This window comes from Haemaphysalis longicornis, unplaced genomic scaffold (assembly GCF_048455015.1).
Source record: "Haemaphysalis longicornis isolate Haplotype H1 unplaced genomic scaffold, Haemaphysalis longicornis Haplotype H1 scaffold_9, whole genome shotgun sequence".
Taxonomy (NCBI): domain Eukaryota; kingdom Metazoa; phylum Arthropoda; class Arachnida; order Ixodida; family Ixodidae; genus Haemaphysalis; species Haemaphysalis longicornis.
The window spans coordinates 145,573,643-145,594,979 of NW_027526460.1; the positions used below are offsets into that span (position 1 = coordinate 145,573,643).

General features: G+C 52.4%; 1 protein-coding gene across 1 annotated transcript; it reads right to left on the reverse strand.

Annotated features, from left to right (window-relative positions):
* Window positions 1-859: 859 nt before the first annotated feature.
* On the reverse strand, window positions 860-16,417 carry LOC144153474 (F-box only protein 11-like). Its single transcript, XM_077685115.1, has 2 exons — window positions 15,194-16,417; window positions 860-907 (listed from the first exon to the last, which is right to left on the reverse strand). The coding sequence occupies exons 1-2, from the start codon at window positions 16,415-16,417 to the stop codon at window positions 860-862; spliced, it is 1,272 nt and encodes a 423-aa protein (XP_077541241.1).
* Between the last annotated feature and the right edge of the window lie 4,920 nt (window positions 16,418-21,337).

The following is a 21,337-nucleotide window of genomic DNA, read 5'->3' on the forward strand; positions in this document are numbered from 1 at the left end:
AGTCCTCCCGAGCTCTTCCCCGTCAGCGACGTGTAAACTTTAGACACGCCTTCCGAGAACGGAGGAATTCTTAACACGCGTAACGGTAAGCGCCGACCTGGATGACGACAATCTTTCCAAGCAGCTAAAATCATTCTGGGAGCTGGAGCACATAGGCATTACGGACAAGCCAGATAACACCCACACCGAGAAGCAAGTGCTACAGATCTTCAAAGAAAACGTCGCTTACAAGGACGGTCGCTACTGCGTTGCCCTTCCCTGGCAAGAAAACATACACGAGCTTGCGGATAACAAGACGACGGCTCTTGCGAGGCTCTCCTCTCTGACTACAAAGCTTTTGCGCAGTGAAGGCACGGCTGAGGCCTACGACAGGGCGATGCGGGACTACCTCCTTACCGGACACGCTGAGGAAGTTCTCGAAGCGGGTGAGTCCCCGAGGGGGCCTGTTTATTACATGCCGCATCGCGGCGCAACGCACCCGAGCAGTGAAACTACCAAATTAAGAGTAGTTTTTGATGCTTCGTCAAGCGCACCAGGTCAGCGGTCTTTGAATGAGGTATTATCTGCTGGGCCGAACCTAAATCCGAACCTGTCGGATACCCTCATTAGATTCAGGATGCACAATGTGGCCATCATGGCTGACATTGAGAAGGTTGGGCTTGCGGAAATGGATCGCGATGCACTAAGCTTCCTTTGGTACGAAAGCGTTCCCAGAAGGGGGGACGTTCTTCATCCGATCAAGGAGTATCGAATGACAAGAGTGCCCTTTGGAGTTACCTCTAGTCCATTTCTGCTCGCAGCTACCTTAAAGCACCATCTCGACTCTGTGCATAACTTGTTTCCTGCAACACCAGAGATGCTACGTGACCACTTGTACGTGGAAGATCTTGTAACGGGAGCTGACAACCTGGAGGAGGCGGAAAAGATTTGTCGTGAATCACAGGAAATCATGCAGCTAGCTCGCATGAACCTCCGTAAATGGAAATCGAACGAATTCAAGCTCGAAGAGGCATTGTCGGAAACAGATCGAACCCAAAGCGGAATTTCCGACGTGACGATGACAAAAATTCTTGGAGTCGAGTGGAGGCCAGAAAGTGACGATTTTGTGTTTGAGATGAACACGCTGATTGACTTTTTGAGCAAGCGACAAGACACGAAGCGATTTCTTCTGCAGGCATCTGCACGCGTATTTGACCCCTTTGGCTTCCTCGCGCCAATTTCGACTACTGCGAAAGTAATGTTTCAGAGCCTGTGGGAACGAGGGACAGACTGGGACGAGAGTCTCCCGCCCGATATGGCTGAGACGTGGGACAAGTGGTGCCACCATCTGCCTATGCTGAGGCAGATCGCAACACCTAGGCTGCTCGCTCGTGACCTCAGCCCTGCGTGCACAGAAATGGAGCTCCATGTGTTCTGTGATGCCAGCCTAAAGGCATACGGCGCTGTTGCTTATGTTAAAGCAAGGACAGAAAATGCATGCACCATGGTGACATTGTTGATGGCTAAAGCGAGAGTGGCTCCTCTCAAGCGACTGTCACTACCGCGACTGGAATTGATGGGAGCCGTTATCGGCGCACGGCTGGCAAAAAACCTGACAAAACAGTTGGGAATTGAAGGCATGACAGTTCACTGCTGGACAGACTCAACGATAGCCTTAAGCTGGATCAAAAGTTCCGCCTCCAAATGGAAGCCTTTTGTTTCAAACCGAGTCCAAGAGATACAACAACTGACCAATCCCGCAGTGTGGAAGCACTGTCCCGGAAAGGAAAACCCCGCAGACATATTAACCAGGGCTATCTTACCATCAGTTTTGGTGAATGCTAAGCAATGGTGGGAAGTGCCAGAGTGGCTCAACAAAAGCAAAACGTACCCCGCCTTCGAACCCTGCCTTGCTGATCCCCAACTCTGGCAAGAAGAAATCAGAACGCCGGTGCTAAACACCATAACAGACGGCGAACCAGCTGTTCTGATAAACCTAAGCGAAAGAGTTCCATCACTAGAGTGCTTCGGACAACAGCGTGGATCACGCGCTTCCTCTACAACTGCAGAACCTCTTCGAAGAAAAGGATGGGGAGCCTGTCAGCCGAAGAGATGACCGAAGCGGAGAGGTACTGGCTGAGGATTTCACAGATGGAAACATTCGGAAATGAAGTACGGACCCTCAGTGCATCCAAGCCGCTCGACCGAAAATCCCCGATAAAAGATTTGAACCCGTTCCTAGACAACGAGGGACTGCTACGGGTTGGAGGTCGGCTGCAAAACAGTACAGAGCAAGAGAGAACAATACATCCGATCATTCTGTCTGCGAGGCACCCTTACGCTGGCCTTCTGATTCGCGGGGAATACAAGCGGCTTCTACACGCAGGAGTACGAGATACGTTATCCCACCTCCGTGAGAACTACTGGATCATTCGTGCAAGACAAGCCGTGAAATCAGCCATAAGACGCTGCGTGCCGTGTCAAAGACAGAGTTGTCGACCTGCCGCGGAAGCTCAGGCCCCGCTACCAGCTGACAGGGTGACTCAGGCGGACCCCTTTGAGGTTACGGGTGTAGACTTCGCGGGCCCCATATTTTACACGGACCAAGGAAGCATGCGGAAGTCTTATATAGCGCTCTTTACTTGCGCTACAACCAGGGCGGTACACCTAGAGCTGGTAAGAGACCTCACTACTGAGACATTTCTTATGGCGTTGAGGAGATTTATTGCGAGAAGAGGAATACCGAAAACTGTGTACTCGGACAACGCTCTCACATTCAAGCGAGCCTCAGCGGACATGAACAAAATCTTCCACGCCATCAAAGGAAGCGACACTCAGGCATACCTAAGTGACCATCGAATAACTTGGAAATTCATAGTGGAAAGAGCAGCATGGTGGGGTGGTTTCTGGGAGAGAATGGTACGTACAGTCAAGAACGTTCTCCGAAAGGTTCTTGGAAGAAGTGCACTCGACTACGACAGCATAGTAACCATTCTCACTCAGGCGGAAGCGGTTGTCAATTCTCGTCCGCTCACCTACGTGCACTCTCAGGCGGAAGAACTCACGCCTTTGACCCCGTCGCACTTACTCATCGGACGTAGGCTTACAAGTTTGCCCTCCCCCGGCGGTAATATCGTAACGACATCTACGAAAAGTACAGTCACAAGGCAATCGCAGCGACGCAGCGCCCTTATGGATTTGTTCTGGAGACGATGGAGACGCGAATATCTGCTGGAGCTACGTTCGGCGCACTTCGCAGCGGGGCTCTCGCAGAAGAGCGTCAAGGAGGGAGACATTGTCTTGCTCGGCGAAGATAAAACACCTCGCCAGCTGTGGAAACTTTGCAGGGTGGTCGAGACGTTTCCCGGACGAGACGGAAAGGCTCGGGCCTGCAGAATAGTTCTGCCTAACAAGAAAGAATTACGCCGGCCAGTTCAAGCGCTTTACCCTCTGGAGCTGTAATAAGAATGAGCAGAGGCTCATTGGGGGGAGGATGTTAAGAATTCCTCCGTTCTCGGAAGGCGTTTCTAAAGTTTATACGTCGCTGACGGGGAAGAGCTCGGGAGGACTTTGGAGACCCCGGATCAAGTAACCGAAGACGAGGATCGGAACGAAAAGCGGCTTCTGTTTGCACCATGCGGCGCATCTGAAGTACCACAAACCCCGGACGGTGCGGCGCCAGCGAGCGACGCGTGTTTTTATATGTGCGCGCCTGCAGACAAACCCACGCCAACCATCGCCATTTGAGGCACCGAGACTCTCCTCTTTGTTCGTGCCCTTACCCTCTTTCTGTAGTGTATACCTGTGCGTATAATAAAACAGATCTTCAAGTGAACCCCACACTGTTCGCATCGTTCCTAGGAGATCTCCTGCGCGCGCGGCACCAGCCGCCCCGTTAAGTTACGCGCAGTCGAGCGGGAACTCGCTAATATCCAAAGGCAAGTTCACGCCTGCGGTTTCCGTACTGTTTTCGACAAAGAAAACACTACTCAACAGAGGCAACTGACGATACCTGCACAAGCAGACCCCAGCAGTGGGAAAAACCGTCCAAAAAACCCAAGCGGGACGTGAACAAGACCATCGCGGACCTGTTCCCAGGTATTTCGATTAGGAATGCATTCGCTCGATCCCTCTTTTTCACCGTGGTTTCGTGATTGATTGATTATGAGGTTTAACGCGCCGACGCTACACAGACGACGAGGCGCGCCGTAGTGCAGGGTTCCGGATTAATTTTGACCACCTGAGGATCTTTAACGTGTGCCGAAATCTCGAACACACGGGCGTTTTTGCTTTTCGCCTGCGTCATAAAAGCGGCCGCCGCGGCCGGGAACCGAACCCGCTTTCTTGACATACCCTGCTTTCGTGAACTTGAAAACTTATCCTCGTCATATTTCTACTGTTAAACCGAGTGAAAACTGATGAGTTTCATGCTAGCAGCGTTGCATTCTGCGACGTGTTCGGCCTCCGACACGTTCGACAGCACGTCCACGGGTGAGGATTGCTCTGGCGGATGAGGCGACGTCAAATTTCTAGCAGCTGATCGATTCCGCTTTGCCCACCTGCGGTAAAAGCAGGGCAAGTATAAGGCAGTGCGAAATCTGGCTGATTCTACCCTTCATCTTACCTTTCGTGTCTCTCACCGCTTACCAGCCGCTTTTTATAAACATCCGGAAACAGAGTCGGCAGGTAGGCTGGGTTGGCCTGGCTCTCGCTCTTTGCATTGTTCACGAAGTGCCTGCTGCGTATTCGTGTGTTTTTTGGGGGGAGCCACGGAGCCATCAGAGCTATTAGAAAGTAAGGTAATTTAGTGCAGTTCAGCTACTGAATGACAGGAGAAAGGTAGAGAAACGGTCACTCACTTTTTCCGCCGCACAGCCGTAATGTCTCGTACCACTTGCCGGGAAACGAATAGAACTTGACGATGGGCTCTTTTCCCTTCGTGTTTGCGACGCTGTTGTGGCACCCAACTGCACAACAATATTTAGAGCCCTGTCTTTTCCTCTTAGGCGCGCTAGTTTTCATCAGGGCGAAGCACCAAGCAGCGTACTCCAAGCGAATCTGCGGAACAGCGCACCCCGTGTGCGGCAATGAAATGGGAGCAAAGGCTGCCAGGGGAGGAAACGGCGCTGCATGCGCGCGGCGAAACTTGAGCCGTACGCCCCTATACAGGACTCGAGCAGAGCGACCGCATGGATTCGCTGCTCAGACAAGAATGAATTTCAGCGCTTGGGCTGCCTCTATTTATACCCAAAAGCGGCAACGGCCAAAACGCCGAGTAGCAACACGCCACGGACGTCACAGACACACACAACGCTCTTTCCACAGTTCGTGAGTCATCGATGGCCTTGGCGCACGTGGAGTCCGGGAGAGATGAGAGAGTGTCCTTCAAACATGCTGATACATGCCTCGCCGGGCCGGTAACCGTCAAAGTTTGAAGCGCGTTGAAAGCGAGGTGACTGGGCTGGGCATGTCGAGGCGTGACTCACCGACGTGCTGGCACCTGACGGCTGTGGGGTGCACGTCCGTGAAGAATGCCTGGGCGCGCCGCCGAATGTTGATCGCGCCGATAGCGAAGCGTCCAAGCCGGGCATGTAGAGACACGAAAGTATGATTCACCGACGCGCGGGCGCCTGACGGCTGTGGCACACACATGGTGGCTTCGCACGTGGTGGCTGATGCGGGAAAATACGCGGCGTTGGCCTATTCGTAACAGTATGCAGTATCTCATAAACATCGTCACGATTTTTGATGACGCCTCTACAGTTCTACTGTCCTATATTTTTCCCTCCCATTATTTGCAGTCTTGATTGGAAATGTGTGAGTATGAGTGTTTATGTACTGTCTTTCGGGGCTGTGACTCTTGGTTTTCTTGTTTGGGGATTGCGGAGCTCCGCCAGATTTTCTATCTCTCTCGGCCCGCCACCGAGGCGAGAGGGGTGATACATCTCTTTTCGCGGCCGTGCGCTTCCCCCTCCGGGAGGATGCCCGTGAGAACGGGGGGGGGGCGCGGTCGAACCCCTCACGTGACAGGTTTTGCCCAGAAGCTCCGGCAGCCTGGTCCGGGGCGGCCGACGGAGGGAGGGCCTCTTTGGTTACGAACTATCATCGGGAGTGGCCTCAAGTACGACTTGTTCCTTTTTGGCCTTCTTTTGCCGCCCTTGTACTTGTTCATCACGTCCTGGCTAAGGTGGTCTTGGCGGTGTAGAGCGACGCGCCTGACGTCCCCTTATTGCAGTGCAATAAACGTCGGAGTGGGCGAATTCTGTGTCATGTGTTCCTTGCTGTTCGCTGCCGTATACCCCAAGTTGGCGATCCGTGGTGGTGTTCACCGGAGCTAGCCTTGCGGCCAAATGTCGAGGATCGAGCTAGGCCGCCGTAAGAACCCTGGTCCCCACATTTTTGGCGCCCGAACGTGGGACTCGTCTTCAAGTGAATTCGAGGTTCGCTAGCTCTGAGGAACGTGGCACAGAATTATGAGTTGGTGGATTTGATGCTGTGGGCCGACCTTTGTGATCATTCCCGGGAGGTCCCGCGATGCTCTGCATCAACAGCGCCCACCGCAAGCGCAGGAGCGGCTCGGGTCCCCCTTCTCCACGGCCCCTACTCAACCGCGAGTGCGGCTTGCCCAGCGACGAGAATTTGGGAAAGTTCCGAATCCCGCGAGCGCTCTACATCAAGTGACGCCACGCGTTCAACCACCATGCGCCGGGCTACGCGGATGTTGAAGCCCCATACGGCGCACCTGTCGTGGAAGTGAGCACGCAGGCGCCCGTAAGCGAAGGAATGACTGTGGATGCAGCTTCCATCGCGAATGCTCTCGCATGCGCCATGAAGCAAGTGTTGCAGACGGCGCGCTCAGCCGCTCCCAGGGTGCAGCTACCGATGCCTACGTATAGCGGTTACAGCGACCAAGTGAGCGCGAACGCTCCTGCTGGCTCTGAGCCATTATGAGCACGCGACAGGCATCAGCAAGAGCGAGGTGCTGCACAGAGTACTTCCCGCAGCCCTAGTCGACCATGCCGCCCGGTGGTATCGAGTGGTAGGCCATACGGCGCGCACGATGCACGAATTCCGCACGTTGTTCAGGGAAGAATTCCTGCCCGTCGACTATCTCCCGTAGATGCGTAGAGAGTTGGAAATGTGCACCCAAGCCCCGGACGAATCGATGATCGAGTATGTCCGTGCTATGCAGGAGCTTTACGAGTACGCCGACTCACATGCCCCGAATTCGGAGCGGGTCGATCGGGTCGTTGATGCCCATATATTGATGCCCAATCGTTCCTACACTGTTTCATGGGAACGCAGGCTTGTTGAAGGATGTTGAGTGCTGTATTGTGTCAAACCAACTATATTTTCAAGATAGCTTGCCAACCATTCATGAGCACAATTATATTGTCCCGTAGCCAAAGATGACGTGCTGTCTTGAAGAAAAAACAAGTTTATTGGAGTGAACTCGTGCTCCCCTAACAATTCAAAGAATACACAGGCGACGAAACAGCAGTCAATAAAGTGACGTGCGTTTTCTGGTGTCAACGAGTCGAATGCCGAGGCATCTGCTCAGCGGGAATTTACCACTCGACGCGAGGGTTTCTGGAATAGTCGAATTGTATCCAGAACACTGTAGATCAACGAAGATTATTCTAGGCTGATCGCGTTAGTTCGGAACGCTCTCCCTGTCAGAAGCGATAACACATGCGGTGTAGAAAGAAAGAAGGGAACACGCGCCTCTCTTGGCACACACAACACCGACAACACAGACCTGCGTACCCGGGCGGCAAAAGCAAAACACAAAGAAACAAACCCAATGCATGGTTCGCGGTATTACCCACCTCCAAGAGTGCATCGACCCAATACTAACACAAGCGACAGTCCGAACAGATAAAAAAATAGAAGTCCGTCAACGTGCGTAGAAAGGTTCCACGTGGACGACTTCGGGCCGCGTGCCTCATCGTGATGTTCCGGAATCACTATCGGGGATCACCTCGTAGGTAAGGTGGCCAACACGTTGTAGAATCCGTTAGGGTCCGAAATACCATCGTAGAAGTTTCTCACTGAGTCCACGTCATCGAATGGGAGTCCAAACCCACACACGATCCCCTCGGCGGTACTCGGCGTCTCGGCGTCGGAGGTTTTTTAACGTCTCGTATCCACCAGCTGCTGGTCCGTTGTGCGAACTCGACCGAGCTGTCGGGCATCATCTGCACGCTAAAGGTATCCTTGCACGCGGACGTTGAGTTCGTCGTCTTCTACGTGCGGAAGCATGGCGTCGGGCATCGTAGTCGGCCGTCTTCCGTAGACAAGCTCGAACGGCGTCATCTGCGTGGTTTCCTGGATAGCCGTGTTGTACGCAAACGTGACATACGGAAGGACTGTGTCTCAAGTCTTATGTTACACGACGACGTACGAGACAGCATATCCGTGATTGTCTTGTTCAGGCGTTCCGTTAGTCCGTTCGTTTGGGGGTGGTATGCCGAAGTTGTTTGATGATCCGTGTTGCTGTAGCGTAAGATTACTTGCATAAGCTCCGCAGTGAAGGCCGTTCCGCGGTCCGATATTAGGGCTTCATAGGCTCCATGTCGTAGCACAATTTGGTTTATGAAGAACTTGGCGACTTGTGCGGTCCCCCTCGGAAGAGCGGTGGTCTCTGCGTAGCGCGTCATGTAGTCTGTCGCTACGACAATGCACTTGTTCTGTGATCGTGACAGAGAACGGGCCTAGAAAGTCAATTCCGATCTGTTGAAATGGCCTTGACGGGACGGCGATCGGTTGCAGTATTCCGGCGGGTGTTGTCGCCGGCGTTTTTTGTCGCTGGCAGTCAGGGCAACTTCGAACGTAGTGGGTGAGGTCGGATGTAAGTCGGGGCCAGAAGTACTTCGCCTTGATTTTCGTAATATTGCAAGCTGTTCCGAGATTTCCGGACGGAAGACGGTTCGTCGTGGAACGCTTCCAAAATTTCGTCACGGAGGTCTGCGGGGATCACAAGTAGATAATTAGCTCTCGTTCCGGGGCTGAAATTCTCCTTCATGAGGACGGAGTTTTTTTTTAGGGAGAATGCTGGTAAGTTCCTCTTGAACGCCCTAGGCACGGCGACAGTGCGTCCTTCGAGGTAGTCGATCATGACGCGCAGGTCGGGGTCGGCACGCTGCTTGGCGGCTAGATCGCTCTCTGTCACGACTCCGAAGAACGCCCTGTGTTCATACGTGTCTTGTGGTGGTGGGTCGACGGGTGCACGGGACGGGCAGTCGGCGTCGGGGTGTTTCCTGCCGGATTCCTGGGCTATTGTAAAGTAGAACTCTTGCAGGCGCAAGCTCCACCGCCCAAGACGGCCAGAGGCGTCCTTCAAATCGGCGAGCCAACATAGCGCATGGTGGTCTGTCACAACCTTGAACGGTCTGCCATACACGTATGGGCGAAATTTTGAAATGGCCCATATGATAGCCAGGTACGCTTTTTCGGAGGCAGAGTAGTTTTTTTCCGCCTTCGACAGACCACGGCTTGCATAAGCGATTACCTTTTCGCAACCGCTTTGCTTTTGGACGAGAACGGCACCGAAACCTATATCGCTGGCATCCGTGTGCGTTTCCGTTTCGGCGTTTTCGTCGAAATGAGCGAGCGCGGGCGGGTTTTGCAGGCGTTGTTGCAGCTCGCAGAATGCTTTTTCTTGAGCGTTTTCCCAGGCGAAAGGGGTGCTATTTTTTGTCAGGCGCGTGAATGGCTCTGCAATTCGTGCGAAGCTTGCGACGAAGCTCCGGTAGAATGCGCATAGCACGAGAAATTTTCGCACGCTCTTATTGTCTTTCGGTCTTCGGAAGTTCTCTATGGCTGATGTCTCCGCCTGGTCCGGCAGGACTAACGCCGCGTTGACGACGTGTCCCGAAAACTGGAGTTCCTCGCCAGCGAAGCGGCACTTTTCGGGCTTCAGCTTTAACCCCGACGAGCAAATAGACTCAAGTACTGACTCAAACCTTGCAAAGTGTTCATCGAAAGTCCTTGTGAATACCACAACGTCGTCAAGGTATACGAGGCAGGTGTGCCACTTCAAGCCAGCTAGCACAGTGTCCATGACTCTTTGAAACGTGGCTGGTACCGTGCACAGCCCAACCGGCATCACCTTGAACTCGTATAGACCGTCCGGGGTAAGAAATGCTGTCATCTCTCGCTCTGTCTCATCCTTTTCAATTTGCCAGTAGCCGCTCTTCACATACATCGATGAGAAGTACTTAGCGTGGCAGAGGTGGTCGAGGGCGTTGTCGATTCGTGGCAGGGGGCACACGTCCTTTTTGGTGATTTTGTTCAGTCTCCGGTAATCAACGCAGAACCTTAAAGTGCCGCCTTTTTTCTTCACGAGTTCGACCGGCGCAGCCCACGGACTTTTAGATGGCAGTGTTATGTCGTCGCTGAGCATGTCGTCTACTTGAGTCCGGATGACTTCGCGCTCGTGTGAAGACATGCGGTACGGTGACTGTCGGGTAGGTCGGGCTCTATGTTCGGTTATCATCCGGTGCTTCGCCAGAGGTGCCTGACGTAACTTTGAATTCGACGAAAAACACTCGCTGTAGTGATGAAGCAAAGCCAATAACTCGTTCCTTTCTTCTTGTGGTAACGCCAGATTCATGTCGAAAGCATGCGGGAGATTGAAGGTATCTTCGGGTGCGCGTTCAAAGTCGCTGACTGCGATCACGTCACTTCCTTGTTGCGTTTCTTCGAGGAACGCAATCTCAGCGCCCTTGTTTAAATGCTGGTACTCCTCGGTGAAATTGGTGACCAAAACGTTGGAGCTGCATTGCTTAAACCGCACAATGCCTCTTGCGACAGACACACCGCGGTCGAGAAGCAACCTTTGGTCACTCTCCACGATAGCGTCGGCGTCAGGAGCAGCACCTTCACAGTAGACGGTGATCATCAAGCATGCATGGGGTGGCAGGGTGACATGATCATCGGCGATCCTTACAGCGGCACGGTGTTCGGGGTTCGGTTCCGGCGTCATGGAGTGATTCCAGAAAAAAGTTATCCACTTGGTCTGCAGATCAATTATTGCGCCGTTGTCCTTCAAAAAGTCCTTTCCGAGAATTACGTCGCGGGAACAGTGAGGCAAAACAACGAACGCGGCAGGGTACGTCGTGCAATCTATGGTGACGCGGGATGTGCACGTTCCACTTGGCGTCAAGAGGTGGCCTCCTGCTGTGCGTATGTGCGGATCGTTCCATCTTGTCATAACTTTCTTCAGCTTAGGCGCAAATGGTCCGCTCATTACTGAGTAGTCACTTCCCATGTCTACGAGGGCGACTACGTAAAAGCCGTCGATAGTCACCTTGAAGTCGGACGCCGCCTTCCTCGAGTTCCGGGTGCATCGGAGCGTCGCATCTCGGCTTGTGCGTGTTGACGGTCGGGCACTGTGCGTCGTCGTCGTCTTCTCAGCGGGAGTCTCGGTCATGTCGGGTACGCGTCGTGCAGTGTAGCTTTCGTCGTGTTCAGGAGTCTCTTCAGGGTTAGGTCGGGTCGTCGGGATGAGGGAATGTCGGGAATCACTGTCTTCGGCGCGTCCTTGCGTCGTTGAATAGTTTCCGGTTTTTCGCCGTAGAGCAACTTCACCTGCAGAAGTCGCTGATTTCGTCCCCCCCCCCCCCCCCGCGTGGGCTGGGGGACCTTCCACGGGCGAAGTCAGCATTGCTACGGCGGTTCGGAGATGGGTACGGGTAGGGCGACGGCGAGCGGTTGAAACGGGCTGGGCCACGGCTTGTTTCAGAGAGATACTCGTCGATGTCACGTGATCGTTGGCCAGGGAGAGGGTGAAGTGCGTCGACGGAGAATCCTCGCGAACCTAGTAAGGGCAATGGCGGTAGATGTGGTCGGCCTCTCTTCAGTGGTAACACAGCGGGCGATTATCGGGCGTTCGCCACACCTCCGTCTTCCTTGGCGCCTGGTCTCGGGTTACAGGGGTCGGGAAGGCGACATTGCGCGGCGGTACGGCGGGGCCTGTTGACGACGTGTTGGAACAGGGCGGGGTCGACGAACAGCCGCGGAGTAGGTGATAGCCTCTGACTCGCGGGGTGCTTCGGACGGCATACAAGTTCCCAAAGCCTGCTGCACTTCTTCCCGGATTGTGGAAGACTTGAGGTTGTGGCGTCATCGTCGGAAAACGTTTCCGCAGCTCCTCCCTCACCGCTGCACGGATGGTGCAGCGTAGTGAGTGGGAGTTAATAGCGGCGGCACCAATCGTCTCCGAAACCAGCGCATTGATTGGGCGGTTGTACTGCCTCGTTCGGATTTTGAGGTTCTTCTCCATCGCGGCGGCCTCAGACACGAATTCGGAGACGGTCTTAGGCGGTTGCGAATAAGGCACGCGAAGAGCTCTTGCTTCACACCTCGCATCAGAAACCGTAGTTTCTTTTCCTCCGTCATTTCTGGGTCCGCACGGCGAAAAAGTCGCTTCATCTCCTCGACGAAGACCATGACCCCTTCGTTAGTGTGCTGCGTTCGAGTTTCCAACAATAGCGTCACGCGTTCTTTTCTGACCACGGTAGTAAAAGCCTTCAGGAACTCGCTTTTGAAGCGAGGCCAGTTGGTCAAGGATCTCTCGTGGTTCTCGAACCAAGTGCGAGCTGAATCTTGGAGTAAAAGAAAACATGCCGGAACGTTTCTGCGTCGTCCCATCTGTTGAATATCCGGACGCGCTCCAGTTTCTCCAACCATTCTTCTGCCTCTTCTGCGGGGGCTCCTCTGAAGGATGGCGGTTCCCGTGGCTGCTGCAGGACGATTGGCGATGTTGCTTCTTGCACCATGGTGGTGGTTGCAGCGGTCGTTCTTTTAGGTCCGTCTGGCAGAAGATCAAACCCGGGCGCGAGGCTTTGCAGTCGGGGGCTGGCTCTAGTTGGACTGGCTTTGTGGCTTCCAGGGGTTGCTGGTTGCATAAAGGGTGCGTACCCAGCACCTTCACCAAATGTCACGTAGCCAAAGACGACGCAGCTGTCTTGAAGAAAAAATGCCCCCACCTCCCCGAAGGGAATCGTGAGGAAGTGCGAATGCATTTCTTGCGCCGAGAGTACACGGCGTAGTAATTCTGCCATCGCCTTGAGAGGCGCAGTTCCGGCGAGGGGGAGCTGTCAGGCGAGGGGAGAGGCGCGCGCCGAGGGTGAGTGCAAACCTAACGGGGGGAGAGGCGCGCCAGCTGCAGAGCATGTGACGTCACGGCGCGAGGAGAGGGGGAGCAGACGCAAAGGCGCCAGCGCGCGGTCACGTGGGAGTGTGACGTCACGGCGCGAGGAGCGGTGCGGGAGCCGGCGCGGGCGCGCGCAGCCACGGCGCGGGAGGCGGAGCGCGCGCGGGTCACGTGGGGTGTGACGTCGCTGCGCCGTTGCTACAGACGCTCCTCTCCGCTCCTCGCGCCGCTGCTAGGGGAGAGGAGGAGGAGCGCGGATGACGGCGGATTCAGGGTCGCTTATAAAGTGCATCGCACTTAAAAACAAGTTTATTGGAGCGAACTTGTGCTCCCCTAACAACTCAAAGAATACACAGGCGGCGAAACAGCAGTCAACAAATTAACGTGCGTAGACTGGTGTCGACGATTCGAATGCCGCGGCATCTACTCAGCGGGAATTTATCACTTTGCGCGAGGGTTTCTGGAATACTCGAATTGTATCCAGGACACTGTAGATCAACGAAGATTAGTATAGGCTGTTCGCGTTAGTTCAAAACGCTCTCCCTATCAGAAGAGATAACACATGCGGCTCAGAAAGAAAGAAGGGAAAACGCGGATCTCTTGGCGCACACAACACCGATAACACAGACCGGCGTAGCCGGGCGGCAAAAGCAAAACACAAATAAACAAACCCAACGCATGGTTCACGGCAATATCTATGAGGCACTCAGTAAGACTTTTTTAGTTAAATGGTAATTATTCAGTGCAATGATTTCCCAAGGTTGCATCCGATCAACCTTCCCTCACCGAGACAAATATTTTGATACCCTAAACGCCCTCTCGGCAGCACTTTGAAGTTTAACCAGATCTATGACTAGCCATGACTACAGCACGATGATAAGGAGGCGCATATCTTTATTCCCCGCGAGTTTCCTCATCGAGACTTTTATCTTGATACCCAAAAAGTCATGGTTGCGTCACTTTGAATTTTCCCTCAATCTATGACTCACCATGGCTATCTCATAACTATACCCATAAAGCATTTTTATATTTGCACTACATGATTTCCCTTAACGAAACCTTTAATTTGACACCCCACCCACCGTAGCAGGATTATTTGGAATCTTAATCAAATCGGAATATGTCACGACTGCAAGCTGGGCGCATTTTTTATGTGCCCCACGTGATTCTCCTAATTGAAACCTTCAAGTTGATATCCCACATGCTTTACCTGCCTCACTTTGAATTTTAACCCAATCTATGACTCACCTTGAGTATCTCACGATTACACCAACGAAGCCTTTTTATTATTTGTCCAACGTTATTCCCCTCATCAAGACCGTAAATGTGATACCCTAAAAGCCCTAGCGGGGCCACTTCGAGTTTGAACCCAATATAAGACTCGCCACGACTATCTCATAACTATAACCAGGAAGCATTTCCATTTTTGTCCTGCGTGATTCCCCTCATCGAGACCATCAATTTAATACCAAACACATCCTAGTGGCATCAATTTGACCGTTAACCCAAAGACTGACTAATTTATTTATTTATAATACTGACAATCTCATGACATAGCCCTTCCGCATTTTTCTTCCACGTGACATTCCTCATCGCAACCTTCAATGTGATGCCCCGTTCACCCTAGTGACGTCATTTTAAATTTTAACCCAATTTATGATCCACCATGACTAAGTCATGATAATAATCAGGAAGCATTTTTGCATTTGTCAAACGTGATTCCCCTCATCGAAACCTTTAATTTCATACGCCGTTTACTTCATTAATTTCAATTAGGCCCGTGCGTGCCTCGTGCTGGGAGATGTTCCCTTGATGACCGTGGCGGATTGTGTTGCTCCGAACTGTCGGGTCGTTACTTCCTTCGATCTGGATCCCCGCGATTCAGTTGTCAATAACTCCCAGCCTCTTGTATAATACGTGCAAGCCATTCCCAGACCATCTAGAGACGTCGCCGCGCCGTATCATGGGGTTTGTGTTGGAGGTTATCCAAACGGCAGGAAATTTGTTTACGCGAATCCCGTTCTCCCCGAACTGACCGCTGTCTTGTGCGCGTACGCCGCTCATCTCGCCGTTGAGGATCTCGCGGTGCACCACCTTGGGCTCGGCGCCCAGCGTCACCTCGACGACCGCGGCGCTGATGTCGTATGTGTCGTTGGCCTCGAAGTGTCCCATGCCGTTTTCGAAGGCGTACAATCCTACGCCTGTGCAGTGGTGGATCCGGTTGCGGCGCATGACGGGACTGGCGTAGTTGCTCACCCACACGCCGCCCAGGCCATTGCGGCTGATGTCGTTGCCCTCATACGTGCCTTTGGCGTAATCGGCTAGGCAGAGGCCTGCATTTGGGCAGTCGGAGATAGCGCACCAGTGGAGGCGAGCCTCAGCCCCCTGACCGATCACGCAGACTGCAGCATCTACTGCCGACGTGCTGTGCACGATGCAGTGTTCCCCTCTTGGCGAGCAGTCCGCGATGATCTGCAAGCAGCAGCGCTTCCGATTACGCCTGGGTGACGGGGACCGCGGCTTGAAGTTGAGCGTGAGATACCCGAGGTAGGCAGCCCTGGCGCCTTCGACAAATGTAACCGTCGAGCCCTTCCCACGCTGTATTATCACCTTCTCCGCGACATTACCTGGCGCGGCCCCGATGAGCGCAACACTTGAGTCCACTGTGATTAACTCCTCTTGATACGTGCCAGCGTGCACGAAACTCACAGGCTGATTCACTGCCCTCGATAAATTGAGGGCCGTCACATTCTTGTCTGTACAGGTGAGTGACCAGCCAGGGATGTGCTCCTGGTAGCGTGGACGCACGTGGTTGCCTCTGTGCAGCCGCCTGAATCTCTCCTTCCAAGCGTTCGGGATGACGGCTTCATCGGGGAACACAAAGTAGAACTGGTCAGGCGCCGGGTGTAGAAGCGGCAGGTTGTATTCCAAGGCGCGCTGGTAAAGGCTCTTCCAGAGCGTGGGGGTGTTGGATATCTCGTTCAGACGGCGGCACACCTTCGCCACCCTGCACAGGTCGCGTTCCAGCAAGCAGGACAGCATAAGCACGACGACCTCTTCCGGAATGTCCAGCAGCCGTACGCTCCCGGCGGTGTTTTCATCTCCGCTGGGCAAGATGACCTCTGATGAGGGGGCACGTCGTTGGCGTTTTTCCGGTAGCCAGCAGTCACGTTCCACGTCCTGGGGAGGCCGCTTGCCGCGCTTCTCGCAGGGCGGTTCGAGGGCGCGGCCTGCAGCCATTTCTGCAGAAGCACTGGCGTCTTGGGCATCGCCTTCCATCGCAGGCACGCCTCCCAGTTCGGTCGCTGCGCCGTCGTCCTTATGGCGATCCTCTGGCTCGCCGTCGTCGCAAGTGATACGAAACATATGCCTCGGGAGGGCAAGATTGTTGTTGTTGCGCCTTTAGATATAGCCCATACCCAATCAGGGGATCGGCCAATCAACACAGGATGGTTAAAATGAAAGGAATCCTTATCTAATCACGACACGCTTAGGAAAGATAATTTAGACCGATTGGAAAAAGTTTTGAAAAAAAAACCCTGAAAAATCAAAGCGAGGGTGACCAATCGCAATCATAAAGAGAATCGTTTTGAATGTTCAATGTACTGCAAACACTTCTTCTCTACTACATGATGATGATGATTATGATGTCTTCAAAAACTTTAGAACGCACCCACAAGGGGTATAGGTCCGGGCTAAATCGGTTGTTGAAATACGTGAGGACCTCAAAATAAAAAAATATTTAGGGAAAGAGGCCGTAAAAGAAAACACTTGTGAAAGCCCGAATTACTCATTAATCAGCACCCTTCAGCAATTCAAACGACCTGAAGTGAAAAAAAATTTTTGAATGCAATTATATATATCCCTTTTTGCAAAGCCCAAATTTGATGCGCCAATAGATAATATAAGTGGAATCGAAAAAGTCACTCCCAAACGCTCATTTGGGCCGTTCTAAAGCAGTTGTGTAGCTGTCGAGAAGCGGCGACAGTTGAGAAAAAAATGTTCTATTGTTTCAGGGACGTGGCACCACAAACAAAGTTCCGTAGGTGAAAGTCCTGATCTGAACAGATAGAAATTAACCCTTGGAATCCTTCAGCGCACCTCCGTGAAGGTAACTTAGCATTGCCGAGAACCACAAAAATGAACATTCCCCCCGAACTTTAAATGTTGATTCTCTTCAAATGATAAAACTGAGACTGAACAAGTAGCGTCTAAACGACAATATCGTCCTAATCTTGAAGATGCAGGAAGAGCCGGATTAGGTATGCCGAATTCAACGGGAGCTGTGGCCGTGAGCTTAGCTAAATGGTCCGCGAGCTCGTTGCCCCTGATGTCCGTATGGGTAGGGACCCAGGACAAGCGTACCTCTTTCACGTGAACTCGCCATTGCCTTAGCCCACATCCAATGCTCCAGCAGAGTCATCATCACTGACTCTCAAGCAGCCTGCCGTAGTTTCCTTTCAGGGAGGGTTGCACCAACGACCCTGCGGTTACTTCAGCGATACCGTCCATCTCACCGCGTGGCGATCGTTTGGACACCTCCCATGCCTCTGTAACGGGCAACAACTTCGCCCACCAACAGGCTCGCGAAGTGGCCCACCGAGCCCCAGAGGTCACCGCAGCTCCGACGCCACTTCTCACCAATCAGGAAATTACTCAATTTTACCGGACCACCAGACAAAAATTCCCGTGCCCTCACCCATCCCTCAGCAAAACTCAGGAAATAACACTCCGACAATTACAAGCAGGCACGTACGTTCACCCGGTTCGAATGAATTTATTGTTTCCCACACAGTACACCGCGCTATGCAAGTTTTGTTTACAGCTAGGTACCCTCCAGCATATAATTGTGGAATGCGCTCACAACCCAGCCCTACCACCCCACTCCACCTGTTCCTTTCCCGAGCTGTGGGAGACACTGTTGACCAGCTGTCAACCGGAGGACGAGACTCTCCTGGTGACACGGGCCAAGACGGCGAGGGCAACGCATGGATTCCCGGACTAGGGTTCCACTCTCACATTTGAGCTCATTAAAATGTTTTCTCTCTCTCTCTCTCTTTCACGTGCCTTGGAACAAAAAACTATAGTGTGCGGTACAATGGAGAGTCGTAAGATGAAGTTAATGCCAATATAACTGTCATGAAATCGGACAATATGATTATTTCTGATACATGCTGCGGTACTTTGCATAGAGCGAGAGCTATTGCATGACACGGATTCGGAAGCTCCGTTGCGGTTCTCGTCTTCTGCCTTCCTAATGGCGTTTTCGAAAGCATCCCATTTGGCGAGCAAATAGCAAGTCGCTCGGACTTACGGTCGCGTGCGTCGGCGCTTTTACTAGTTGGGCCTTTACCGGTGTGTAAGGAGATACGTCTCGGCTTGTGGTCTCTGCGATCGAGGAAAAACGCCTCGTTTGCTTCCAGGCGGCACTCTTCAACCAATCGATGTCCCCGAAGAACCATTCTTCGTGCAGGATTGGACCTTCTAGGCCTTTTCCCCTTGTCGCGGTCGGGAAACAAGTGGATTGCTGTCGCCACTCATTATGCAACGCGTTACGCTATCACACGTGCCCTTCCCACCAGCTGTTGCGCAGACGTAGCCGACTTCCTCCTACATAATGTAATCTTGCACCACGGAGCTTCTCGTCAACTGCTTACGGACCGTGAGCGGTACTCTCGTCTCAAGTTAAAGATGGCCTCCTTCGTTCCTGCCGTACAAAGCACAACCTTACCACCGCCTATCACCCACAGACAAACGGACTTACTGACCGTTTGCCAATGACGAGGACGAAGCGCTACGACCTCGTGCATTCTATGTCCTTCGCCTTTTTGCGCTATTCATCTGGTAATAAGCTCACAGATATGCTCGCCATGTACGTGTCCGCCGACCAAAGTGACTGGAACGTACCAATACCCTACGTTACTTTTGCTTATAATTCTTCAGGCTTCGACAGTGCTGGCTATTCTCCTTTCTTTCTCCGTTTTGGGCGAGACCCTGCCTTGCCATTGGACACCGTGTTGCCTAACTGGGGGACGTTGACCAGCGAATATGCACGACACGCGGTAGCGCACGCTGATTTGGCCCGACAGGTTGCCCGCGCCAGGATATCGACAGCACAAGCAGCCCAGAATGGGCGCTATTACCAGCACTATCGCGATGTGTACTTCGCCCTTAACACTTTAGTACTCCTGTGGACACCATCGTGCGACATCGGCCTGTCTGAAAAACTTCTCTGCTGTTTCACGGACCCTTACAGCATCTTACGCATGGTAACTCCGTGACCTACTCAATCGAACCCCTCACACCTTCGCCGACATCTCATTCAACGTCGCAACTTGCGCACGTCTCCTGTCTGACGCCGTACCATTCCCGCGATCCAAGCTTCCTCTAACCTTGTTCCGCCGTTTGCACCGGGCCGGGGCTCTCCCCGCCGGAGGTTATATCACGGGCTATTGCACCTTGGCAAAGGAAAGGAATTCAATGAAGGAGCGAAGATTATCCAGGTGTTCAGTTATGGACCCCTCTTCTCCATGGATACGCGCCACTGCCAAGCTGGCACATGACCTCGGAAAAAGGAGACGACGACGCTGAGATCCTTGCGGACGTGCGCGTTGTTCCTTGGACAATGGAGCTGCCTAACCTAGCGGCTCGTATTTACCTATTAATACATTTTATTACGAACAGTGCCTTCATTGCCACGTCACAATACAACCATAACGCATTTTTCTGCGACGTGATTCCCCTCATCTAGACCTTGAATATGATTCCCCACATGCCATCGAGGCATAATTTTGAATTTTAACCCAATCTATAACTTTTTATGACTGCCTGATGACTATACACAGGAAGAATTTTTTAATTTACTTCGCGTCATTCCGTTAATCGGGACCTTTAATTTTATACCTTACACGCCTTATCGACATCAGTTTGAATTTTCACCCAATCTATCTCATAATGCGGTCATTGTTCTATGAACGGGCGCCGCCGAGTCAATTTAGTTGACAACTCATCTAAAACAGCGGAGGGGACAGCCGCTGTTCCTTATTCCCCCGGCCCTTATCCCTTCCTTTTTGACCCTAGCATATCAAACCGTTAACAGAAGCAGGCAAACAACCAGCAAGCAAGCGCCGCCCAGTGCTTTCCCACCACCCTCTCCCACCTTCTTAGAGGATCCATCAAGAGGAAGAGGTGAGAACCCTTTATGACCTCACCAGTCGATTATCAGTCACACGCCCAGTCGCTAAACCAAACAACCCCCATTACCCCCTCCGCCACCTCTCTACCAACCGATCATGCGCATCGCGAATGCTGCCGTACCCGCAGGTAACGTGAATTGCGAGCCCAAAGCGACACATGAAACTGAACAGCCAACCATAGCTGCCTCCCGAGATACTCATCCGTACTCAGAACTCAAAATGGACCCAAACTCAAAATGTGCTCAAACTCAAAATTTGCTCAAACTCAAAATGTACTCAAACTCAAAATGTACTCAAAACTCAAAATGTACGCAAACACAAAATGTATTCAGCACGCAAAAATACCCAGCACGCAAAATGTACTGAACACTCAAAATGTACTCAAACTCAAAATGTACTCAGAAATCAAATTGCAGTCAAACACAAAATGTGCTTAAAATCAAAATATACTGAAAACTCCAAATGTATTCCAACTCAAAACGTACTCAAACTGAAAATGTACTGACAACTCAAAATGGACTCAAACTCAAAATGTACTCAAAATTAAAATGTACTCAAACTCAAAATGGACTCGGAACTCACTCGATCTTAGGCGTACTCAAACTCAGTCGGGCTCAAACTCACTGAAGCTCAAACTCACCATGCCACACTAGCATCGCGTTCACTCAAACTCAAACTCACACGGGAGTTTGAGTCCAAATAATTGTGAGTTGGTGGACTCATGAGTCATTCCATCGACCTCTGCGCATAACTTTCCTCCACGGGTCCTTGAATACTCCAGCCGACCGCCGTCTCCACTACGCTCAGCTTTCCTTCATGCTTAGTTTTCCATCCCATTGTGAACCACCAGAAGTGATCTGATCCGGTGAGCAGCTCGATACATTCGGGGCCGCTGACGTCAGCCACATCGTAGCCGAGGACCGTGAGACGGTCCGTCCACATACATTGTGGTGAAGTGAGAGAGAATTTGGTCACAAATTACATCGGTCTCAAGAGCGTCTAA